Here is a 23,690-nt window from a genome sequence, read left to right on the forward strand (position 1 = left end):
TGTATATTGACCTTGTCTTCTGTGATCTTGCTAAACTCAATTATAAGTTCTGATAATTGTTTTTTTATCTCTTGGGCTTGTCTATGTAGATAAGCACAATGTCTATGCCTTGCATTTCTTCTTCCTGCGTTGGCTAGACCTGCAGCGTGGCATTAAATATCCTCGTTCTCTTCCTGACCTGATGAGAAGAGTACTCAGTCTTTCACCACTAGTATGATGCGAACTGAAGATTTTCTATAGATAACACCCTTTAACAGGTTGAGGAGATCTCCATTTACTCCCCAGGCTACAGAAAATTTTTATCATGTCTGGACACTGAATTTTGTGGAGATGTTTATGGTTTTTATTCTTCAGTTTGTTTCAGTATCAGAGTAATGCTGCTCTCACAAATACGATGGGAAGGGTGCCCTATCATATGAAAAAGTTTGTGTAGAATTGGTATTCTTTCTTTCTTGAAATATTTGGTAGAATTCACCAAGGTAGTTATCTGAGCCTGAAGTTTTCTTTGCTGGAAGATATCTTTACATATTCAATTTACTAAATAGACTATTTGGGCTATTATATCTCAACTAGTATCAAACAACATGAAAACTTAAGTATTAATCTAACAAAATATGTGCAAGTTCTGTATGATGAATACTATAAAACACTGATCAAAGAAATTTCAAAAAGACAAGTAAATAGAGAGCCATGTTATGTTCAAGGATTGGGAGATTCAAGTTTATTAAGATGTATATTCTCCCCTAAATTCACCTTTAGATTCAATAAAATCCTAATCAATATTCCAGTAGATTGCAGAAACTAGTAATGTGATTCTAAAATTACGAAAAAGCAAAAGATCTAGGAAACCCCAAAAAACTTGTAAAAGAATAAAGCTGGAGGACTCACATTAGTGATTTCAAGATTACTGTAAGGCTACAGTAGTCAAGAGAATTTCGAGTTGGCCAAAGGATACATGAAATGAAAATAATAGAAAGTCAAGAAACAGAGCCACATATATGGTTAACTGATTTTCAAATAAAGAGGCAAGCCAAGGGAAGCCTGGGTGGCGCAGTTGTTAAGCGTCTGCCTTCGGCTCAGGTTGTGATCCTGGGATCGAGTCCCACATCAGGTTCCCTGCTTATTGGGAAGCCTGCTTCTCCCTCTCCCACTCCCACTCCCCCTGCTTCTGTCTCTCTTCTTCCCTCTCTCGCTGTGTCTCTCTCTGCCAAATAAATTAAAAATTAAAAAAAAAAAAAAAGAGGCCAAGGCAAAGCAATGTAGACTGTATAAACTGTATAAACTATAAACTTTTTAGCAAAAGTGAAACTGGACAGCCCTTATGTCAAAAAAAAAAATCTTGATCCCTGACATGATACATACCACAGAAAAAAATTAACTCAAAACAGATCAGAAGTCTAAATTAAAACCTCAAACTATAGGGACGCCTGGGTGGCTCAGTTGGTTGGGCAGCTGCCTTCAGCTCGGGTCACGATCCCAGTGTCCTGGAATCGAGTCCCGCATCGGGCTCCTTGCTCGGCAGGGAGCCTGCTTCTCCCTCTGCCTGCCATTCTGTCCACCTGTACTCGCTTTCTCTCCCTCTCTCTCTGACAAATAAATAAATAAAATCTTTAAAAAAAAAAAAAACCTCAAACTATAAAGCCTATGTCTTACATACTACACCAAAAGCATGAACCATTTAAGAAAATTAAAAAAAAAAAACAATATACTAAATGCCATCAAAAGTAAAAACCTTCTCTTCAAAAGACTTAAGCCAGGTTTCCACAACATATATCTTTTTTTTTTTTAATATTTTATTTATTTATTTGAGAGAGAGACAGTGAGAGAGAGCATGAGCGAGGAGAAGGTCAGAGCTGGGAGCCCTACGCGGGACTCGATCCCAGGAATCCAGGATCATGACCTGAGCCGAAGGCAGTCGTCCAACCAACTGAGCCACCCAGGCGTCCCCCACAACATATATCTAACAAAGGACTTAATAAAGGAACAACATACTCTCAAAACTCATTAATAAGAAAACAACCCTATTAAATAACAGGCAAGGGGAGCATGGGTTATTCAGCTGGTTGAATGTCTGACTCTTGATGTTGGCTCAGGACATGATCTCCGGGTCATGAGATGGAAGCCCACTTGGGCTCCCAGCTCAGCTGGCAGTCTGCTTGAGAATCCCTCTCCCTGCCCCTCCCCCATTTCACATGTGTGCACACACACTCTAAAAATAAATAAATAAATCTTTAAAACAAAAAACGGGCAAAAGATCTGAACAGATGTTTCACCAAAGATGATACATTTATGGCAATTAAACACACAAAACAATGCTCAGTTTCATAAATAAAAACCAGAGCAATGTGGAGTTACCACCACATGCCTATCAGAATGACTAAAATTAAAAAAAAAAAAAAGAAAAGGAAAGAAAAGAAAAACCAAAGAAACTAGATGAACTGAATGCAAAGTGGTGCCAGTCATTCTGGAAAACAGTCTGGCAATTTATTATAAAGTTTAATGTATACTTAACATAAGACCCAGCAGCCAACTTCTAGGTATTTACTCAAGAGAAATGAAAATTAATGTTCACACAAAATGTTCATAACCACTTTAATCAGAAATGCCCCAAATCAGAAGCAACCCAAGTGTCCTTTCACTAGGGAACAGATAAACAAATTACACCTCAGCAATAAAAGAACTACTGATACAGGCAAAAATATATATTAATCTCAGATGCATTACACTGAGTAGAATGAGCCATATTCAAAAGGCTAGAAATTATACTGATCAAATTTAAATGACATTCTGGAAATATCAAAACTACAGGGAAAGAAAACAGATCAGTGGTTGCCAAAGGGTGGAAAGCAGAAAGAGGGGTCAACTATAGACAGGCATAAGGTAACATTTGGGGTGATGGAAGTATTTATTCAATACTTTGCAGAGTGGGCACACGACTGTAAATATTCTGTTAAAATTCAATTACTCTAATAAGGGTAAGTTTCACTAAACATAATTTACACCTCAATTTTTTTTAAGAGGAATATGAACTCCCAAATTAATTTCTAAAGCACAGATGCATAGAACACACTCACAAATGTAATGAATAAATATTCACTTGGGTCAAAATAATGTTCAGATAGTCCCTAAATAAAAAGAATGTTTCTAACCCACAGCTCTATTACTTTACCAAAACAAATGGCCAAACCACAACTCCACTTGAGGTCCATGAGTTACTTGTCAATTATTATTACTATTTTTAAGTTCTCAGTCCTTCTATTCAAACCAACCTGATACGCTGTGTTTCGTAGTTTAGGCTGTCTTACAGCAGCTGCTGCCCCACCATACACTGTTTTTCCAGGATAAAACGGAGAATCTCCAAGTTGACTTGTTTTAAGGACTGAAGAATTCCCAAGTGACTGCACAGAAACACAACAATAAATTATGAGCAATGAACACTCAAAACTAATGTGATTAAATCAAATCCTATTAGTACACTCACAGGGGAAAGTGTTCCAAAGGCAGCCAAGTTGAATGCTGGTTTTTTCGAGCTGGTGGCAGTGTGCTGTGAGAGAGAAGGAGTACGTTCAGCCTCTGGGGACCACAGAGGTGGCACTGAAGTGTTCTTCGTAACAGCTATATCTGAAACAAAAATATGCACTGCATAGTAAGAGCACTAATTACAAGAAAATGGAAATTACAAGTCAGAAGAAAACCTATCCCACGAAATTTAACTTTACTACCAAATGCCAAGAATACCTTTATCAGAAGCTCTTGAAGAAAAACCACTGGTAGTAGAGATGTTATCATCATCATGCTGAGAGGTAGAATCTTTAATTTCCTTTACAAGGGAAAATCCAGAACTGCCAATTGGGAATGCCGAGGATGTGGAGGGCTGACAGTGTAACGTAGGAGATTCCAACATGGAGAAATTCATATGGCTCCGATGAAGAGAAGGCCTTGTTAATACATCTGGGTAATTTGAAGAAGTACTAGTTGTTGAGGGTTCTTTAAAAAAATATATAATATATTATGAATACACAGCTTAGAAAAAGCAATACAGTATCACAACAAATAGAGCCTAAAAAGAAAAAAAAATACTATATAATAAATATATGTTCAATGCAAGTCACTGAAGCCTCCATGATAAGCCCAATTTAGGCAATTCTTTAGCTAAACAAGATTTCATCTCACTGCAATGAATTTACTTAACTGAGTATCAAACCACGTTTAAGGGTTCACATACAACTTCTAAAAGTGCATGGTCCTTTTCTTTTCCTAGAATTGCTATTGTAAAACTTGCTTGTAAAAAACAAAATCAAAGAAGCTATTAAGAAAGCCATGAAACAAGTTTATAGCAGCAATGTCCACAATAGCCAAACTATGGAAAGAACCTAGATGTCCATCAACAGATGAATGGATCAAGAAGATGTGGTATATATACACAATGGAATACTATGCAGCCATCAAAAGAAACGAAATCTTGCCATTTGCGACAACATGGATAGAACTAGAGCGTATCATGCTTAGCGAAATAAGTCAAGCAGAGAAAGACAACTATCATATGATCTCCCTGATATGAGGAAGTGGTGATGCAACATGGGGGCTTAAGTGGGTAGGAGAAGAATAAATGAAACAAGATGGGATTGGGAGGGAGACAAACCATAAGTGACTCTTAATCTCACAACAAACTGAGGGTTGCTGGGGGGAGGGGGGTTGGGAGAAGGGGGTAGGATTATGGACATTGGGGAGGGTATGTGCTTTGGTGAGTGCTGTGAAGTGTGTAAACCTGGTGATTCACAGACCTGTACCCCTGAGGATAAAAATATATGTTTATAAAAAATTAAAAAATTTAAAAAAACAACAACAAAAAAGAAAGCCATGAAACAAAAAGAATGTCTTCCTCCGGGCACAACCACTATTAAATTTGTGTATCCCTCCCAGATATTTTATATGCACACATAAATGCTGTCCCTAATTACATGATCACACGATGCATCCAGTTCTAGGACTTGTTTTTCTGTTTACCAATATAACTATCTCTATATACAAAGCATTCGCTTTAAAGACCACGTTGTATTTTATCACAGGCATTGATTATATTTATGTGATTATTTCCCCAATGCTCCATCAAACATATGCACTGATACCTGCGTACTTTTCAGAATATTCTTTTGGATTAATCCACAGTTCTCTAAAACTATAACAAAAACATGAAATTATTAAACAAATACTCTTAAGCTACTCAAAAGAAATATCTGATTCTGTAAGCCTGGGTTGAGCCCCTAGAGCTGCCTGAGGAACCAAGGTATGACATTCCATGGGATAAACAGTTACATTGGTACTGCTCTGGGGACTGATGAGAGTGTGAGCTCGTTTCTGCTTATGAGACATACTGTGATCTTGTCAAGCTAAACTCCCACAAAGAGCAAATGACAAAGTACATTTCCGCCATCCTAACCCTGGGTATTAACCTTTTTTGATTTCTGTCAATCTACTATGTCAAATGGCATCATTATCTTACTTACATTTACTTAAATGAGAAGGCTACTGAGCATCCTTCTCTATATTCATTGGTCATTTACATTTCTTCTATTAATTGCTTACTGATATAGTCCCTCTTACTAATAAAATAAGCTAAAATCTAATTTTTGATCAGTAAGATCCTGTGATACGATCTGAAATAATTTTTCACCATTGGTTGAACCTATTCATTTTGTTGATGGGTGTCTTTTACAGTACAGAAAATAACCTGCACCTTATTTACAAAGACTTTTACCATTCCAAAACTGTAAGAAATTAAAATTTTTACTCATTTTTTGGGGGGGGTACTGCACTGTCACTTTTATTTCAATATAATCTTTAATCTTGAGTCCATCTGGAATCAGTTATGATGCAGTAGTGAAAGAATGATTCAGGCTTCATTGTTTTCCAAACGGTTAGCCTGTTCATATTCTAAAATAACCTTCTTAAACAAGCTATCTCTTAATCACTGATTGAAAAGCCACCACTACCACAATACTAAGTTCCAAAAGGCTTTTCACTCCTTTCCCCAGTGATGTATCTGTACTAGCAGGATAATGTTTTACTTACTCTAACTTTAGAACACATTTAGTAACTGTAGAAGTTACTCCAACCTACCCCCCACATTCCCCTTATTCTTTTTCAGAATCTCTCTATTCATCTTCAGGTATATTTTCAAGAACTTTAAAATCACTTTTCAAGGGGCGCCTGGGTGGCTCAGTGGGTTAAAGCCTCTGCCTTTGGCTCAGGTCATGATCCCGGATCGAGCCCCACATCAGGCTCTCTGCTCAGCGGGGAGCCTGCTTTCTCCTCTCTCTGCCTGCCTCTCTGCCTACTTGTGATCTCTGTCAAATAAATAAATAAAATCTTTTAAAAAATTTTTTTAAAAAATCGTTTTTCAAGTTTACAAAAAGACAGGCTAGAATAACTAGGCCTCCAGACTAGCCCTTCTATGTATTTTAAATAATAATTAAACTAGACAAAATGGACGTCTTTCGGACAATAAAAAACATCACTCATAAATAGAAAAACTCAAAATAAATAGAAAACTCAAAAAGTGAGCCCTATCGCTATCCCGCTCTCTACCTAGGCACATTTCTGGACCTGGAAGAGAAAACTGTGGAGTCCAAGCAGAACATGCAGGCAGAAACCAGAATTAAGGGCACTTGACAGTAAGTAAGTAAGTAAGTAAGTGTTATTGGGGTTTTTTCCTGTATTAATTTTGTGATTAATTTCTCTTCTACAATTCTCTTAGTCTAACAAGTTTTGTTTTGTTTTGTTTTGTTTAATCAACTGGCTTAGGTTTTCTGGCTATTACTGGCAGGCAAGGATCATTTTGCCTCCTTCTTCCCAATACTTACACATATACCCTCTATAATTATAGCTTTAATATCTAGAAGTAGTAACAATGGGCTTCCATTTTATATCTGATTTTAATGGGAATGTTTCTAATGTTTAACATTACATCTGATTGTGGCCTTTGGACGACTGACTAACATGTTTTAGAAGTGGTGGAATCCAACTTCTAAATGAAATAAAGAAGAATGGATTTTAAGTTTTAGTAAATGCCTATTAAATATCTACCAGAAAGAAAAAAATTGTAAGATCACTTCACCTATAAATATGCTGATTATAGGGGCACCTGGGTGGCTCAGTGGGTTAAGCCGCTGCCTTCGGCTCGGGTCATGATCTCAGGGTCCTGGGATCGAGTCCCGCATCGGGCTCTCTGCTCAGCGGGGAGCCTGCTTCCTCCTCTCTCTCTGCCTGCCTCTCTGCCTACTTGTGATCTGTCTGTCAAATAAATAAATAAAATCTTAAAAAAAAAAAAATTAAATATGCTGATTATATTAAAACCCTCACGATGAATGATTCCTAACATCCCAAGATTAATTCTTCCCAGTAAGAAGATTCTACTATTCTTTAATGTACTGCTGAACCGTATTTGCTATGCTGTAATTTTCTTCCCAAAGTAGGTCTTCAAATAACTTAACAGCATAGGCAATACAAAACAATTCTGGATTAGTTTCAGAATACTATTATGCAAAAAATAAGATGCAGATAAAAACACTTAACTAGGACTAGAAAGAAACATCAACTTAATAAAAGCCATATATGAAAAACTCACAGCTAATATCAAACCCAGTGGTAAAAGAGATTTTCCTCTAAAATCAGGAACAAGACAAGGACACCTGCTCTACCGACTTCTATTGAACCAGTACTTGAAGCTCTGGACAGAGTTGTAAGGCAAGCAGAAGAAAGATATCCAAATTGGAAAAGAAGTAGTAAAATATCTCTATTCACAAATGATACAGCTTATATGCAGAAACTCCTAAATATTGCACACATACATAAACACACACACACACACACCCTGCTGGAATAAACAAATTCAGCAAAATAGCAGATTACACAAAAGTGACCTGTTTCTACACAGTAACAATGCACATTCTGAAAAGAAAATAAGAAAACAATTCCAGAGGTGCCTGGGTGGCCCAGTAGGTTAAGCGTCTGCCCTTGGCTCAGGTCATGATCCCGGAGACCCAGAATCAAGCCCTGCATTAAACTCCCTGCTCAGTGGGGAGGGAGTCTGCTTCTCCCTCACCCCGACTCTCCTGCTCTCTCTCAAATAAATAACTAAAATAAAAAAAAAAAAAAAGGAAAAAGAAAGAAGAAAAGTAAAGAAAACAAAAAACTCCATTAACAATGGCATCAGAAAGAATAAAACACTTAGAATTTAACCAAAAGAGGGACGTCTGGGTGGCTCAGTCAGTTAAGCATTTGCCTTCGGCTCTGGTCATGATCCCAGGGTCCTAGGATCAAAACCCATGTTGGGCTCCTTGCTCAAAGGAAAGCCTGCTTTTCCCTCTCCCTCCACTGCTCCCCCTGCTTGTGCTGTCTCACTCGCTCTCTTTCTCTGTCAAATAAATAAATAAAATCTTTTTTAAAAATCACTATTCACAAAAAGCCATATTTTAAAAATCCAATAGAACATTTAAATTGTTTTATGTAATAATTTCTTATCAAGTTCACTCAAGATAGATACTGGCTCGAGTCTGAAAATCTACTGGTACTGACAGTTAAACCTTTTGGCATTTACACATTATTTCAATTTTTCTGCAGTCAGGATGCACATACATAAAGGCTGAAATGTTTCTTGGGGTATTTAGTATTCTCATTTTGTAGTATACTATACCATGAAACTGTTTTTTTACTTATCTCATTCTCTCATCCTTGCAGCAGTTTATCCTATAGGAGAAAAGCAAGGGGACGATTTTCTAGCTATGGGCAGACATCTGCTAAATCTAGTCTACACAGAAATTATAAAGAAAAAAGAAATCTACTATGACCTGTGTCTCCTTGAAGGCATGATGCTAAAAGCAGTGTTACTTTTTAATACCTACAGGACTACTTTACCCCCAAAACCAAGCCCAAAGACAGTTTGGGATAATGTGAGTAAATAAGGCAATGTCATCTATAGATTTCTATTAGCCACAAATGCTCAGTTTCTAAGAATATACCTATAATCACATGGTATCAATTAGACAAAGCAGTCCACAACTTCAATCTACTGCTGACTAGTGTACTAGATATGCCATTGTGGAGTCTTTCGGAGGCCTGAACTCATAACTAACTCAATGAAACCTGTACATTATTTCAGATTCCACTAACCTAGCAGAAGAAATCCAGACACCCAAAGGCTCACCATCATTAAGATAGTCAACACAACAGAGTACACAGGCAGAAAGCTGCAGAGAACAGATTTTAAATGGGCCACAGATTCTATAACTGTTCGTACTGCCCTGTACTATTTGAAGAATGCACAATCCCCTCCAGCTCCAGTTACTATTAATACAAAAGTTACACTGGCAAAATTAATATTGAGTAAACAACATTCAGGACTGCTTTAAGCTTTCCATTATTTTAAGCTTCGAATAATCTGACACCACTTTAAGAGCAGAGAGGTCTAAGTTGTTTGTTGAGAATGTACTGTCAAATTTAAATGTAGTGTTTCAGAGTAAACAGTTCTTTCTCTAGTAAGAGCTATATTCATCACACTGGGGAGTTATCAATGGTATTTTAAATTACATATTATGTGATTACAACTACTGAATAATCCAATACCCAGAAAAGAACTATCTGGGACTAAAAGTTTTTTTTTCTTTAAAGATTTTATTCATTTATTTGACAGACAGAAATCACAAGTAGGCAGAGAGGCAGGCTGAAAGAGTGAGAAGAAGAAGCAGGCTCCCTGCGAGCAAAGAGCTCGATGGGGGACTCGATCCCAGGACCCTGGGATCATGACCTGAGCGGAAGGCAGAGGCTTAACCCACTGAGCCACCCAGGCGTCCCTGGGACTAAAAGTTTAAGATAAGAGCAGGATTGGGGCAGATGGGTGGCTCCGTTGGTTAAGCGTCTGCGTTTGGCTCAGGTCATGATCCAACAACCTCTCATTGGGCTCCCTGCTCAGTGGGGAGACTGCTTTCCCCTCACCCTCTGCCCCTCCCAACACTCATGCTCACTCTCAAATAAATACATAAAATCTTAAAAAAAAAAAAAAAGAAAAGAAAAGAAAAGAAAGAAAAAGATAGGAGCAGGATTCAGATTTAAGGTAATAATGAGGTGGGAAATGCTATCAAGTTCCTGAAATTACTATAAAGCAGCAGCTCACAATTTGCTTCTACATAATTAGCGAAGTGAGGGTGAGGAAACAAGATCAGCCGTCAGTGGGTTGTGTCTGAAGCCGGGTAACGGGTACGTGGGAGCCTCACTGCGCTATCCTCCTTAGCTGCGCAGTGTGAAACCTTCCATGGTAATTTCAGACACTAAATCACAAAGGTATGCATACTATACATGTAACAGAAAAGCTATGATATAACCTTAGTGACATAATGCATAAAATCCAAGTTGGAAATGACCTCGGCAAACCACCGAATTAATTCCATTATTTTACTGAAAATACAAACAAAAAACACACACAAAAAAGAACTTTACAGATGTGAAATAAGAAACATTCCATTTATGTCACCCCTGAACTAAATTAAATCTTCAAGATAGTTAATCCTCAAAAGCATGCTCATTAAGATGGAAAATAGTGTCAGTCACTGTGGATATTGGCCGGGGAACACTGGAAGTCTCTCACGGAAAGGAGAAGCCAGGGTCCCCCTTAAGTGCCCAGGAAAAAAAATGACATGAAGTCAGTCAGCATAGACCTACTAGATAAAGCCTCAAGGCGGTTGTTGGTAATGTATCTGAAAGAAATCTGTCCAAAGTATAGATAATAGAACTTCCCAAGTTATTCTAACAAAAAATAAGCAAACATTTAAAGACTAAGCCAAACTGAGAATTACTAAGAACACTTAGGGAAGCCATTTGTCCACACTGGGAATCACTTTTTCAGGCCCACTTCATTCTCACTGGGTTTCATGACAAGCAAATCAGGCAAGAAAAGATGTTACTATAGCCAACAAAATTAACAGGCCATACACCCACCTCAATTATTTAGGCAAGACAAGACTTCAACACATAGTCAGAAAACTTTTATAAGCTAAAACATAGTGAAAGAAAATAAATATAAGGAAACATATGGAGAGATAAACAGGACTTCATCAAAATTAAAAACTTTTAGGGCGTGTGCATGGCTTGGTGGGTTAAGCCTTTGCCTTTGGCTCAGGTCATGGTCTTAGCGTCCTGGGACTGAGTCCTGCATTGCATCCGGCTCTCTGCTCAGCGGGGGGCCTGCTCCCCTCCCTACCTGCTTCTCTGCCTACTTGCGGATCTCTCTCTCTGTCAAATAAATAAATAAAATCTTTTAAAAAAATTTAAGAACTTTTGTGCTTCAAAGAACACTATCAAGAAAGTAAAAAAGACAATCCATAGAAGAGGGAAAATATTTGTAAATCCTACACTGATAAGGGACTTACATCCAGAATATACAAAGACCTCATCCAATTCAACAACAGAAAGACAAATAATCCAATTAAAAATGGAAAAAGGAGATGCGAATAGTTATTTCTCCAAAGATATACAAACAGCCAATAAGCATATGGTAAGATGCTCAGTATTACTCGTCATCATGGAAATGCAAATCAAAACCACAAGATGCCACTTCGACCCACTAAAAGAGCTATAAAAAAAAAAATTAAAGGGATGCCTGGCTGGGTCAGCCCGGGCTCTTGATCTCACGGTCATGAGTTCAAGCTCCATGCTGGGTGTAGAGATTACAAAAAAAAAAAAAAACCACACAAAAAATTAACTTTAAAAAAAACATTTAGAGATGGAAAAGGCTAGTGAGGATTAAAGAAATTGTAATCTTCATACATTGTGGGTGAGAAGGCAAGATGATATATCCGCTTTGGAAAACATCTATTCCTCAAAATGTCAGAATTACTATGTGCTCTAGCAATTCTACTCCTAGGTATACACACAAGAAAAAACATAGCCACACAAAACTTTGCACACATGAATATTCAGGGCGGCAGTATTCATAATGTTCAAGAGGTGGAAAAACCCAAATGTCTAGTAACTAATGAATGGATAAACAGAATGGGAGTTTTGTCCCTACCATGGAATATTGCCTGGCAATAAAAAGAAGTTCTGATGCATGCCACGACCTGGATGAACCTTGAAAACATGCTAAGTGAAGTAAGCCAGTCAACAAAGGACCATATATTCTGTGACTCCATTTATATGAAATGTCCAGTCTAGGAAAATCTACAGAGAGACAAAGACAAATCAGTGGTTGCCTGGGATGGGGAATGACTACTAATGGGTCTAGGGTTTGGGGGTGGTGACAGGGATGGTAATGAAAATGCTCTAAAACGAACTGTGGTGACAGTTTAACAACGCTGTGAATATATTTAAAACCACTGAATTGGACACTTTATCTTTTTAAATTTGGGAGTACAGGTTCACACACAACATGACATTAGTTTCAGGTGTACAACATATGATTCAACAAGTTTATACATAAAGGGATGCTCTCAAGTGCGGCTTCCATCTGTTGCCACACGACACTACGACAACCAACACTGTCTCTATGCTGTGCCTTTCACGCCTGTGACTTCTTTTCTCCCTAAATTAGAAGCCTGTATCTCCGGCCCACCTCCACCTATTTGCCCACCTCCATACACCCTCCCCTCTGGCAACCATCAGTTTGTTCACTCTAGTTATCATTCTGACTCTGCTTTCTGTTTATTTATTCATCTGGTTTTTTTAGATTCCACATGACTGAAATCATATGGCTTTGTCTTCACTTCTCTGACTTATTTAGCTTAGCACAACACCCTCTAGGTCCATGCATGTTGTCGCAAATGGCACGATCTCATCTTTTCTTATGGTCACATACTATTCCTGTGTGTATGTGTGTGTGTGTGTGTGTGTTCGTTCCACATCTTCCGCACCCATTCTCTATCAATGGACAATTGTATTGCTTCCGTAACCTGGCTGTTATAAACAGTGCTATAATAAACACAGCAGTGCATTTATCTTTTTAGATTAGTGTTTTCTTTTTCTTTAAATACCCAGTAGTGGACCTGCTGGATCCTGTGGTAATTCTACTTTTAATTTTCTAAGGAACTTCCACCCCCACAATGTTTTCCACAGTGGCTGTACCAATTTACACTCCCACCAACAGTATACAAGAATTCCTTTATCTCCAAATTCTTGCCAACACTTATTATTTGTCTTTTTGATTTTAGTCATTCTGACAGGTGTGAGGTGATACCTCATAGTGGTTTTGATTTTCATTTTTCTGGTGATGATTGATAATGAGAATCTTTTCATATGTCTGTTGGCTACCTTTACATCTTCTTTGGAAAAGTGTCTACTCAGGTCCTACGTCCATATTTTAGGTGGAATGTTTGTGGAGTTTTTTGGTATTGAGTTGCTAAAGTTTTTTTACATATTTTGGACATTAACCCCTTATTGGATATATCATTTGCAAATACCTTCTCCCATTCAAGTAGGTTACCTTTTTTTTTTGTTAAGCTTTCCTTGGCTGTGCAAAGGCTTTTTATTTTGATGTAGCCCTAACAGCTTATTTTTGCTTTTGTTTCCCCTGCCTAAGGGGACATAGCTAGAAAAATGTAGCTATGGCCAATGTCAGAGAAATTATTGCCTATGCTCTCTTCTATGATTTTTATGGTTGTAAATCTCACATCTCAATCTTTAATCGACTTTGAGTTTATTTTTGTGTATGGTGTAAGTGGTCTGGTTTCATTCTTTTGCGTTGAACTGTACACTTTAAATGGGTATGTGAAACAGTATATATCTCAATAAAGCTGTAAAAACTATATACAGTGAAATAACAGAAAAATATTTCCAAATATGCCATGTTCATGGATTATCTGAAGCTACTGAACGTTTCCAAAAACGTTCAAGCCATTAAAATGCAGGCTCACTTAATTCTAAGACTAATGAAATGACCCAGCTGAGCGTGCTGCGGAAAGGACAGGCGCCAACTGCGGTTATACTACACCTAAATTCTAGTATTGGGGGAGGCATTATCACAGTTTCACTCTAAGAGTTCACACTTATATAGTGTTGCTTTAGTGCCACGGCCTATACAAAACAATTATGAGGATACTGAGGGTGAAACACAATCTCCTGTCAAAAAAGCCACATGACAGTTGATGGTCTAAAAATTCAAAACCCAAGTCTAATCCCAGAGCTTGCATTCCTAACTGATATATCAACTTACTAAACAAAAAGCTGATAAAGAACTCATTTGAACCTGATCACCCTCCTCCTATACAGCTTATGTACTACCCAATGAGATTTAACTACAGCAAGGGAATGTGAAAAGATTTATGAAAACCTATCACACCTAACAAAATATTCACATTCTACATACCTTCTGTATTACTGACTGTTGGCTCAGGAGTGATTCTCCCATCATGAATATTAGAGTTCTCCTCATCAGCATAGACCAGATGATCATCTTCTCTATTTTCTGGCCATTGTGGAACCTCTCTTGTGTCTGATGAGCAGCCACATACATCTTCATTCTTGTTAAAGTATCTTTGTAACCATCCTGGCACAATATTCTTAACAGATTCTGTAACTCTGCTAAGAATGCCCTATTGGAGGAAGAAACACATAAGACAGTTTTAGAAATTTATCTCTTTAAATATGTACCTAATTACAGAAATCGTATCAAGCAAATCATGACTACTTGCAACAAAGTTTCCTAAAGTTCAATTATTTGAGTTAATGCTGACATGCTGGTATTTTACAAATTCTGTAGACATTATGAAATAACTACTTTCTTTCTTCCATATGCATACATCCATGAGTCAGTAATTGCCCCAAATGGCCTATGTTCTAACCCTTAAAAACTCCAACAGACCATCCAATAAGCCATATACTTTTTTGATTGAATAATAAAATAATGCACTAAAATACTATAGTATCAAAGAAAAGGAGTCTCTATTTTGATTCTAGAATATTAAAAGAAGCAACATTTTCTTTCCAACCAGGACCCAGCAGAATGGCTCCTACAAAGAAGGGTGGCAAGAAGAAGGGCCTTTCTGCCATCAACGAGACAGTGACTGGAGAATACGTTACCCACATTCACAAGCCCAACCATGGAGTGGGTTTCAGGAAGCATGTGTGCCCCTCAGGCACTCCAAGAGATCCAGAAATTTCCCATAAAGGAGATGGGAACTCCAGATGTACACACTGACACCAGGCTCAAAAAAGCTGTCTGGACCAAAGGAATAAGGAATGTTCCGTTCCATACCCATGCACAATTGCCCAGAAAGCTGTAATGGGGATGAAGATTCACCAGACGTGCTCTACACTTGGGTTCCCTATGTACCCGTCGCCACTTTCAAAAAAATCTACTTAATATGGATGAGAACCAATCACTGATTGTCAAATAAAGGCATAGAACTGCCAAAAAAAAAAAAAAAAAAAATGCAATATAAATAATACCTTCAACAGCTTCCTTAAACAATTATTTTACTGCACACTAATAAAGAAAAAACCTGGACAATTAAAAATGAGGTTTTTAAAGACAGATAACAATCCAACATAATAAACTCAATAAATAACCTAAGTTTTTTTGATGGGAAAATTTTGTTACATCACATGTTGTCTGAAAATCCAAGGAATTAATTTTATTATGACAACTGTTAAGGGGAGGAAAAAAAATGTGTTACAACTATCAGTGCTCTTAACATTTATTGTAGCTTTGCTATGTGCCAGGCACTGTTCTAAGTAGTTTATACATATTAAATTGAATCCTCACAATAATTTTAATGAAATTGATATTAATAATGTCACTTTATGGATGAAGAGAGACAGTGAAGTTTTAAGTAATTTGTCTAAGGTACAAACACAACTACTGTGGTTTACCTAGGGACAGAGTTAAGGGAAGGGCTTTGGGATTGGTAGGATCTAGGAAAAGTTTGAGTACCTCCCTGTACTTTGATTTACTCCAGGTAAAACAGTAACATCCACTCCAACCTGAGAGAACCATAATGAAGACCAAATGAAATAAGGTGAAAGCACCTCACAATTTCCAAAATATAACAGAACCATACCGATAATTGTATTACTAATGAGGAGAAAAAAAATTAGCAGAAACAAGCTGGGGTGAGATAACCAAGTTTAGGGAATGATTTCCTTCATAAAGTAGCATTAGTAATATTTCAAAGAAAGAATCACAGGAGGAAAAACATGAATTGACAGGTACAAAAAACAACAGATAAAAATCAAGACACTGGGGCGCCTGGGTGGCTCAGTCGGTTAAGCGTCTGCCTTCGCATCAGGTCATGATCCCAGGGTCCTGGGATGGAGCCCCACATCGGGCTCCCTGCTCAGCAAGAAGCCTGCTTTCCCCTCTCCCACGCCCCCTGCTTGTGTTCCCCTCTTTCAATATCTCTCTTTGTCAAATAAACAGACAGAATATTAAAAAAAAAAAAATCAAGGCAGAATATATAAATCTACTCCAAAAGCTAACCCAAGACAAAGAGGCCCTTGAAATACCCTGTCAACAGAAAAGATAGAACACACTTCTGATACTGGCACTTGAATAGTATTTTTCTCCACTATTTGAAAGGTGTAGGTATCAATTGGGAAATATGTAGTTATTTTTCCACCTATTCTCCAAACAGAAACTTTGAACCAAACTATAACAATGTGCGCTCTCCAGCAACACAGGAAGCCAGCAGGCCTATAAAAAAGACTCCCTACTGAAAAGCACAAATTCACTGTTCCCCTCCTCAATGCTAATGTTACACAGTATTAGTTCCTCTGGAAAGAAAGATTATATAACTATATCCATAATTTAGTATTTATAAAATATAATATTCATTACTTTTACTTATTATTTATACTTAAAGATTTATTTACCCCTTCCTATATATTTCAAAAAAGATTGGAAAGTGCTTATAAGATATAACATTATTTAAATAAGACTTGAAAAAAAGTAACTTGCTAGGAAGCAATAAGTTAGCTAAAGCACGACAGCAAGAATTTAAGGTAAAATAAATTCTTTGGTGAAGTTCTAAGGTGTTAGGCTATGAAAAGTATCAGAGATTCCCTGTGATCCCTACTCACTTAAGGGGGGAAGTCCAGGGCACCTGGGTGGCTCAGATCATGATCCCAGGGTTCTGGGATTGAGCCCCACAGGGGGTAGGGGGGCTGCTCAGCAGAGAGTCTGCTTCTCCCTCTCTGTTTGCCTCTTCCCCTTGCTTTCACTTGCTTGCTCTCTCTCAAACAAATAAATAAAAAATCTCTAGGGACGCCTAGGTAGCTCAGTCAGTTAAGCGTCTGCCTTTGGCTCAAGTCATGATCCCAGGACCCTGGAATTGAACCCTGCACCAGGCTCCCTGCTCAGAGGGGAGCCAGCTTCTCCCTCGGCTCCCCTCATGGCTTATACTTTCTCTCTCTAATAAATAAATCTTAAAAAAAAAAAAAAAAAAACTTAAAAAAAAAAAAAAAAGAGAGGTCTGGGGGAAATTGGAGGGGGAGACGAACCATGAAAGAGTATGGACTCTGAAAAACAATCTGAGGGTTTTGGAGAAGCGGGGGTGGTGGGGGAGGTTGGGTGAGCCTGGTGGTGGGTATTAGGGAGGGCACATATTGCATGGAGCACTGGGTGTGGTACATAAACAATGAATTCTGGAATACTGAAAGAAATTTAAAAAATAAATAAAAATTATTAAAAAAAAAAAAAGGAGGAGGCAAGTACAGAACAACTTAAAAGTAATACCATACTTCACCAAAAGTCACTTATGGGGAAGCATTAGGAATTATGGAGAATAATCAGTGAACAAAACTGAAGAGTTGGGCGCCTGGGTGGCTCAGCAGGTTAGGCCCCTGCCCTCAGCTCGGGTCATAATCCCAGGGTCCTGGGATCGAGTCCTGCATCGGGCTCTCTGCTCAGCAGGGGGCCTGCATTTCTCCCCCCCACCCCGGGTCTGCCTGCCTCTCTGCCTACTTGTGATCTCTCTCTGTCAAATAAATAAATAAAATCTTAAAAACAAAAACAAAAACAAAAAAACCTGAAGAGTCAAAATGGGTAAAATAAAGCTCACTCTAGTTCTAAAGTTCATGAACTTTGCTTGGATCCTTCTCTTTTCTCCACTAAAATTTAACCAATGTACCTGATCATGGCCCACAGCTGCTCTAGCACAAGAAAAGGACAGCGAGAGAGGAGTTGCTGGGGGCACTGGAAGGGCAGCATGAAGATCTTGACAGTAAAAAGAAACACGGGGGTTTAAACTGACCTGTAACCATTATAAAAAACCAACATCCCTAACGTCAGGATACCTCTGGAGAGTAAATGATCCTACAGCAACCACGAAAATTAAGCTCAGTGGACTCTCATGTAATAGTTCCCAAAGTGTGATCCCTTTACTGGTAATGTCAGCTTCCCCTCAAGCCCTCTCGCAGCCCTACTAGACTCAGAAAAACAGGGCTCACCTGTTTTAACAAACCTCATGTGAGTCCTATGTAAGCTAAAGTTTGAGAACGACCATTCTAGTAAAAGATATTAGGAAATTAGATACATTTCAGGAAATTACAATACATTTCAGGGAAAAGGTCCCTCTGAAACAGGCAAATACAAATTATACTTAAGTTCTAAGAGTTTTCTGGAAAACATATGTATGTGGAACATTAGTCAGACAGTAATTAAAATATATGTAAGATACTCTACAATTAATCAGAAAAACAAATCTTACAGTGGACTGTGCTGAATATAATACAGCTTACAGAAATATCTTCCCATGATCCCACACTTTAGCAATGGTTTTTACCTGTACTATTATTAATGGTTTTCTTTTATTCATTTCTCTCAATGAATTTAGCTCTTCCTACAGAATGAAATCTACGAAATCACAGATTTGATGCCTTCTTGGTCTTCACTTGCTCTTCCCTCATTCCATCCTTGACAGGCCATCCCACCAAACTGGATTCTTACCAGAAGGTAGGACTGGCCCATAAGATACCAGGGGATACTAGAGATCATGGAAGGGAGGAAAGAGAAGTTGTTCTTGGGCTTCCTCTCTGATCAAGGATCCCACCTCTAAAACCCTGCTCCAGCCAGGCGGCCATTCCTCCACTCCAGCTAGACCATTTCTTCCTTATCCTTCCAGTCCTAGAAGAATAGCAGCTTCCCACTACTACTAATTTCTGGGCATCCAGTATTTACTATCCAGTATTTACTCCTTTAACCACCAGCATATTTCTATGTAGACTCTTTCTTATAGATAATTTCAGATGAACCATCTCAAGTGAACGCGTATCTTGCAGGGTCCCTAGCTGATAAAGCAGTGCTGCATGTTAGTTTTTTTTTCTAATGAACATGAAAATTAAAGAGCCAGTCCGTAGCTTTATCAACAAAGGAAAACACATACAACAGGTGGGGAAGCACTCATGTTACTCAGAAGCTACATTCAATCTTTATCTCTGTAAAATATTTTAGAATCTTGTCTAACTTATAAAGGTAAACACAGACAGGACACCTGGGTGGCTCAGTGGGTTAAGCCGCTGCCTTCGGCTCGGGTCACCATCTCAGGGTCCTGGGATCGAGTCCCGCATCAGGCTCTCTGCTCAGCGGGGGGCCTGCTTCCTCCTCTCTCTCTGCCTGCCTTTCTGCCTACTTGTAATCTCTGTCAAATAAATAAATAAAATCTTTAAAAAAAAAAAAAGGTAAACACAGACATTATTTTGTCCATTCAAGTCATTCAATCAACACTTACTGATCACACACATGTCAGGCAAGGAACAGTAGGAGACAGCAGAAACAAGTTCCTGCTCTCTGGGAGCAAACACACCAGTAAATATAATAGGAACACATAATATGGTGATTCAATGCTATGAACAAAAATAAAGCAGCAGAGCAAAATGGGATAGTTATTTTATATAAGCAAAGACCTAGCCATGCAAATTTCTACTGAACTATTATAGACTGAAGGAACAAAAAGTGCAAAGTCTTAAATATAGGACTGTCCTTGGCACATGCTGTCTAAGGTTCTGTAACCTAATTAATAAATACAAAATCTAATAAGCTTTAAATAACTACTTATAGCTTTCAAAATTCCTCTTTAATCATGTGATCATGTGTGTGCATGTGTGTGAATCTGTGTGTAATCTTTTGTTTTATACCTATCTCATCACTATTATGGGACTAAACCGGTGATCTCAAAATTAAAGTCTTCAAATCAGCAGCATTGATGTCACCTTTGAGCAAGTGAGAAATGCAAATTTGTTTTAACAAGAGCTCATGAGGTGATTCTCATGCAAATTAAAGTTTGAGAACCAGTGCACTAAAATCATCTAAAACTCAAGAGACCCATTTCCCAATTAAGGCCATGGTAAACGTTAACTGTCGTACAAGTTTAACTACAATATAAACTTTTGCCTAAAAAACTACCCTATTTCCATGATTATCTTATTATCGAATACATCATACCATTTTATCAATTTCGTAAATACCTACTTTATAATATCAACTCTGAAAATGAAACCAGCAGTAAACATAAAAGCCTACTTTTGAACCTATTTCCAGTGTAAAAAGACTTAGTTAACACACTTCATTACAGTAAATAACTACCAGATGTTAGAGGTTTTTTTTTTTTTTTAACTTATTTATTAGACAGAGATCACAAGTAGGCAGAGAGGCAGGCAGAGAGAGGAAGGGAAGCAGGCTTCTTGCTGAGCAGAGAGCCCGATAACAGGGCTCAATCCCAGGACCCTGGGATCATGACCCGAGCCGAAGGCCCAGGCGCCCCAGATGTTAGAATTTTTAAAAATTGCTAGGGAAAATAGAAATCTGATCATGCACAGAACTGGGCAGACTATAACCAGGGAAGGGACTCTCTATCTAGAATACTTGGGAGAGTTACTTGTTACCAAAGGATACTTCAGCCACTAAATGGAAAAGTGAGAGTGAGGAAACTAAACTAGAAAAGGGGAAAAGCAGTTTTCTTACGAAAGAGAAAGCTCTTCTGACGCTAATACTAAAGAAGGTCTACGTTTTCAGTTCTTTAGAGACAATGTTTCAGGTCTTTATGGGAATGAGACAAACCAGCCTCCTATATGGACCTGAAGGAAAACCACTTTATGATATTAAGTGAGGGTGGGGGGGAATACCTCTAACAGGGAAAGAGAGGTACATGGAGTAAAGGTCTACTACTTTACACAAGATTAACTTCTCTACTTTCAGAGGCTTCTGTGGTAAGCCAAACTGCCACCACTGTAACTTGATGTCAGTTTTCCACAGAAGACATTCTCATCCTCCAGTCTGGAACAGGCACCCCCTGTACTTCCCACACGATGGCACACTGTCAAGCAGGATGACAGGCAACCTGTCCATCAGCTCCACTAGGGCATCACCTCTGTGAGGACAGGCACCGAACTGCACTGTGCACAGATAAGTAGACGCACTCTTTTAATTTATCTACAACTGCAATAAAAGAAAAAAAATGTATCCACAACAGCACTGCTCAACCAATCTCTTATGTCCACATAAAAATATTCTTTGACTAACTGCTAAAAAGGACTTCGGCAAATCTAGAATTCGAAAATAAACCATGTATTTTCTTGATGTAATACTTTCACCTTAAGAAAAAATAATTTTTGTTGTCACACTAATACCCCTTCCTCCAAAAAAACAACTTGTGAAAGCAGTCCAAGAATATGGGAAAACAGAACCATCCTCTGGAATGACAAATATAGCCAAGTAAATGAAGAAAGGTGGCCAAAGAAAGCAAATTAATGAAGGGCTTAGAAAAATCAACAAAACAAATTCGGCATTAAAATTTTTTAACCCTAAAGCAAAATCTACACTAGGTAATCATAAACAACGATGTTGATTTTAAGGATTAAGAGTGAATCTTTAAATGTGGATGAGTTAAACTGTGTCTTTTCTTTCTTTCCAAGAACTCAGGGTTCTTCATTTGGCCAAACATGGCAAAGTATCAGAAATACCACTGATATTTACAATAAATAATCTGGGACCAGAAGTAAATGCAATTCAACACTAAATAGATATTAAGCACAATCAGTGTGTAAGACACTGTGACTATATTAGCTTTTCAAATTACTTTTAATCAGAATTCAATGATTAAGAAAAGAGGGTGGAGGAGGGGCAAGGCTTTTCCCCAATCCTAACTCAGAACTCTTTTGTAATGAAAAAGACATTCTTTTCTTGTGTATCTTTTCACCAAGTCGTAATCTCAGAATTACCAGACATCTCTCCCACATGGCCAACACCTTACCAAGGGTATATGGTCTTCCCTCTCCTTATGTAACTATTTCTATTAGTTTTTAGTTTTCTTGACTTCTGTTCAACTCTCTTTTCTCCACATTATCCTCTATTAAATAGTAGTATTCAGATTATAAAATCTCCTCTCTCAAATAACTTCACTGGATCTCTAACTATAAATATCAAATATAATCCGTCTTCAGTTCTTTTTTTAAAGATTTTTTTTTTTTTATTTAAGAGAGAGCGAGTGAGTGCACGCAGCAGCCAGAGAGCACAAGTGAAAAAAAAGGGGCAGAGGGAGAGGGAGAAGCGGTCTCCACACTGGGCAGGGAGCCCGAAAGGGGGCTTGATCCCAGGACCCTGAAATCATGACCTGAATCAAAGGCAGATGCTTAACTGACTGAGCCACCCAGGCATCCCAATTCATCTTCTGTTTTGACTTCTATCTGCTCTTTGGATGCCTTTATTTTGTTGAGACCTGTCACTTCCTTTTCTTCCAATGTTCTGTGCAACACTCTCCTTAGCCACTGAACTCCTGTGTTGCTAGGTTCTCCTTTCCAAACTTTTTTTGAAAGTCTTTTTTTTTTTTTTTTAAGATTTTTATTTATTTATTTGACAGACAGAGATCACGAGTAGGCAGAGAGGCAGGCAGAGAGAGAGGAGGAAGCAGGCTCCCTGCCAAGCAGTGAGCCTGATGTGGGGCTCAATCCCAGGACTCTGAGATCATGACCTGAGCCGAAGGCAGAGGCTTAACCCACTGAACCACCCAGGTGCCCCTTTTTTTGAAAGTCTTACTTCCGAGTTTCCCTCATGAGTTTTCCTCCTGGCTCCCTCCAAGCCCAAGCGAAGAATAAGGGCTAAGAACCCAAGACTTCACATGAGACTTAAAGAATATCCAATTATAAAAAATCTTAAATGCTAAATAATAAAAATCAAGATGCCATCATAACCTTTCAGTTATTTCCAGTTTTAAAATATATCTATTCTACCATCGATTTTAATAGTGCATCTCTATTATAACTTTAACTCACAGCTATTTCCATGAGCGAAAAAAGTAATGAAGTATTCAAATTCTAATGTGGTCATACTGAATCTGTTTTCAATCATCTAAATTTAACTTCCAAACCGAAGCTACTTTGTCTTATTTTACAACCTACCAATAGTCATTCAGCAGCCAAGGTTCCCCTATCCACATTCCAAATCCTGCTAGCCACTTAAAATCCGTAATTTTTATTGCTCTGCTCCACCTCAAGAGATGAAGAAAAAAAAAAAAAAACAAAACCTCATACAAATTATGCTGGCTAAAAAAATTTTAAACTACAACTGGCCACAAATTTCAACATCCCTCAAAACTCTGCCCTAATGCAATAAGGAGAAACATGACCTGACTTAGTCTCTTATTTTTAGTTATCTGTATTATAGAGCCAGTGTTAACAGACAATTAGAAGTAATCAAACAAGGACAAGAAATC

The 23,690-nt window shown here is 38.1% G+C and overlaps 1 protein-coding gene and 1 pseudogene across 2 annotated transcripts in view; one reads left to right on the forward strand and one right to left on the reverse strand.

Moving 5' to 3' along the window:
* Positions 1-23,690, reverse strand: part of NUP153 (nucleoporin 153) — a 73,374-nt gene that overhangs the window by 43,893 nt on the left and 5,791 nt on the right. For both annotated transcript variants that reach the window (XM_059399507.1, XM_059399508.1), the window contains exons 2-5: positions 14,354-14,579; positions 3,739-3,987; positions 3,482-3,621; positions 3,270-3,398 (exon numbers count right to left, since the gene is read on the reverse strand). In XM_059399507.1, the coding sequence (XP_059255490.1) occupies positions 3,270-3,398; positions 3,482-3,621; positions 3,739-3,987; positions 14,354-14,579 (744 nt within the window). The remainder of the gene's footprint in view (positions 1-3,269; positions 3,399-3,481; positions 3,622-3,738; positions 3,988-14,353; positions 14,580-23,690) is intronic.
* LOC132017131 (large ribosomal subunit protein eL31-like) lies at positions 14,990-15,390 on the forward strand (annotated as a pseudogene).

This window comes from Mustela nigripes, chromosome 5 (genome assembly GCF_022355385.1).
Source record: "Mustela nigripes isolate SB6536 chromosome 5, MUSNIG.SB6536, whole genome shotgun sequence".
Lineage (NCBI taxonomy): Eukaryota > Metazoa > Chordata > Mammalia > Carnivora > Mustelidae > Mustela > Mustela nigripes.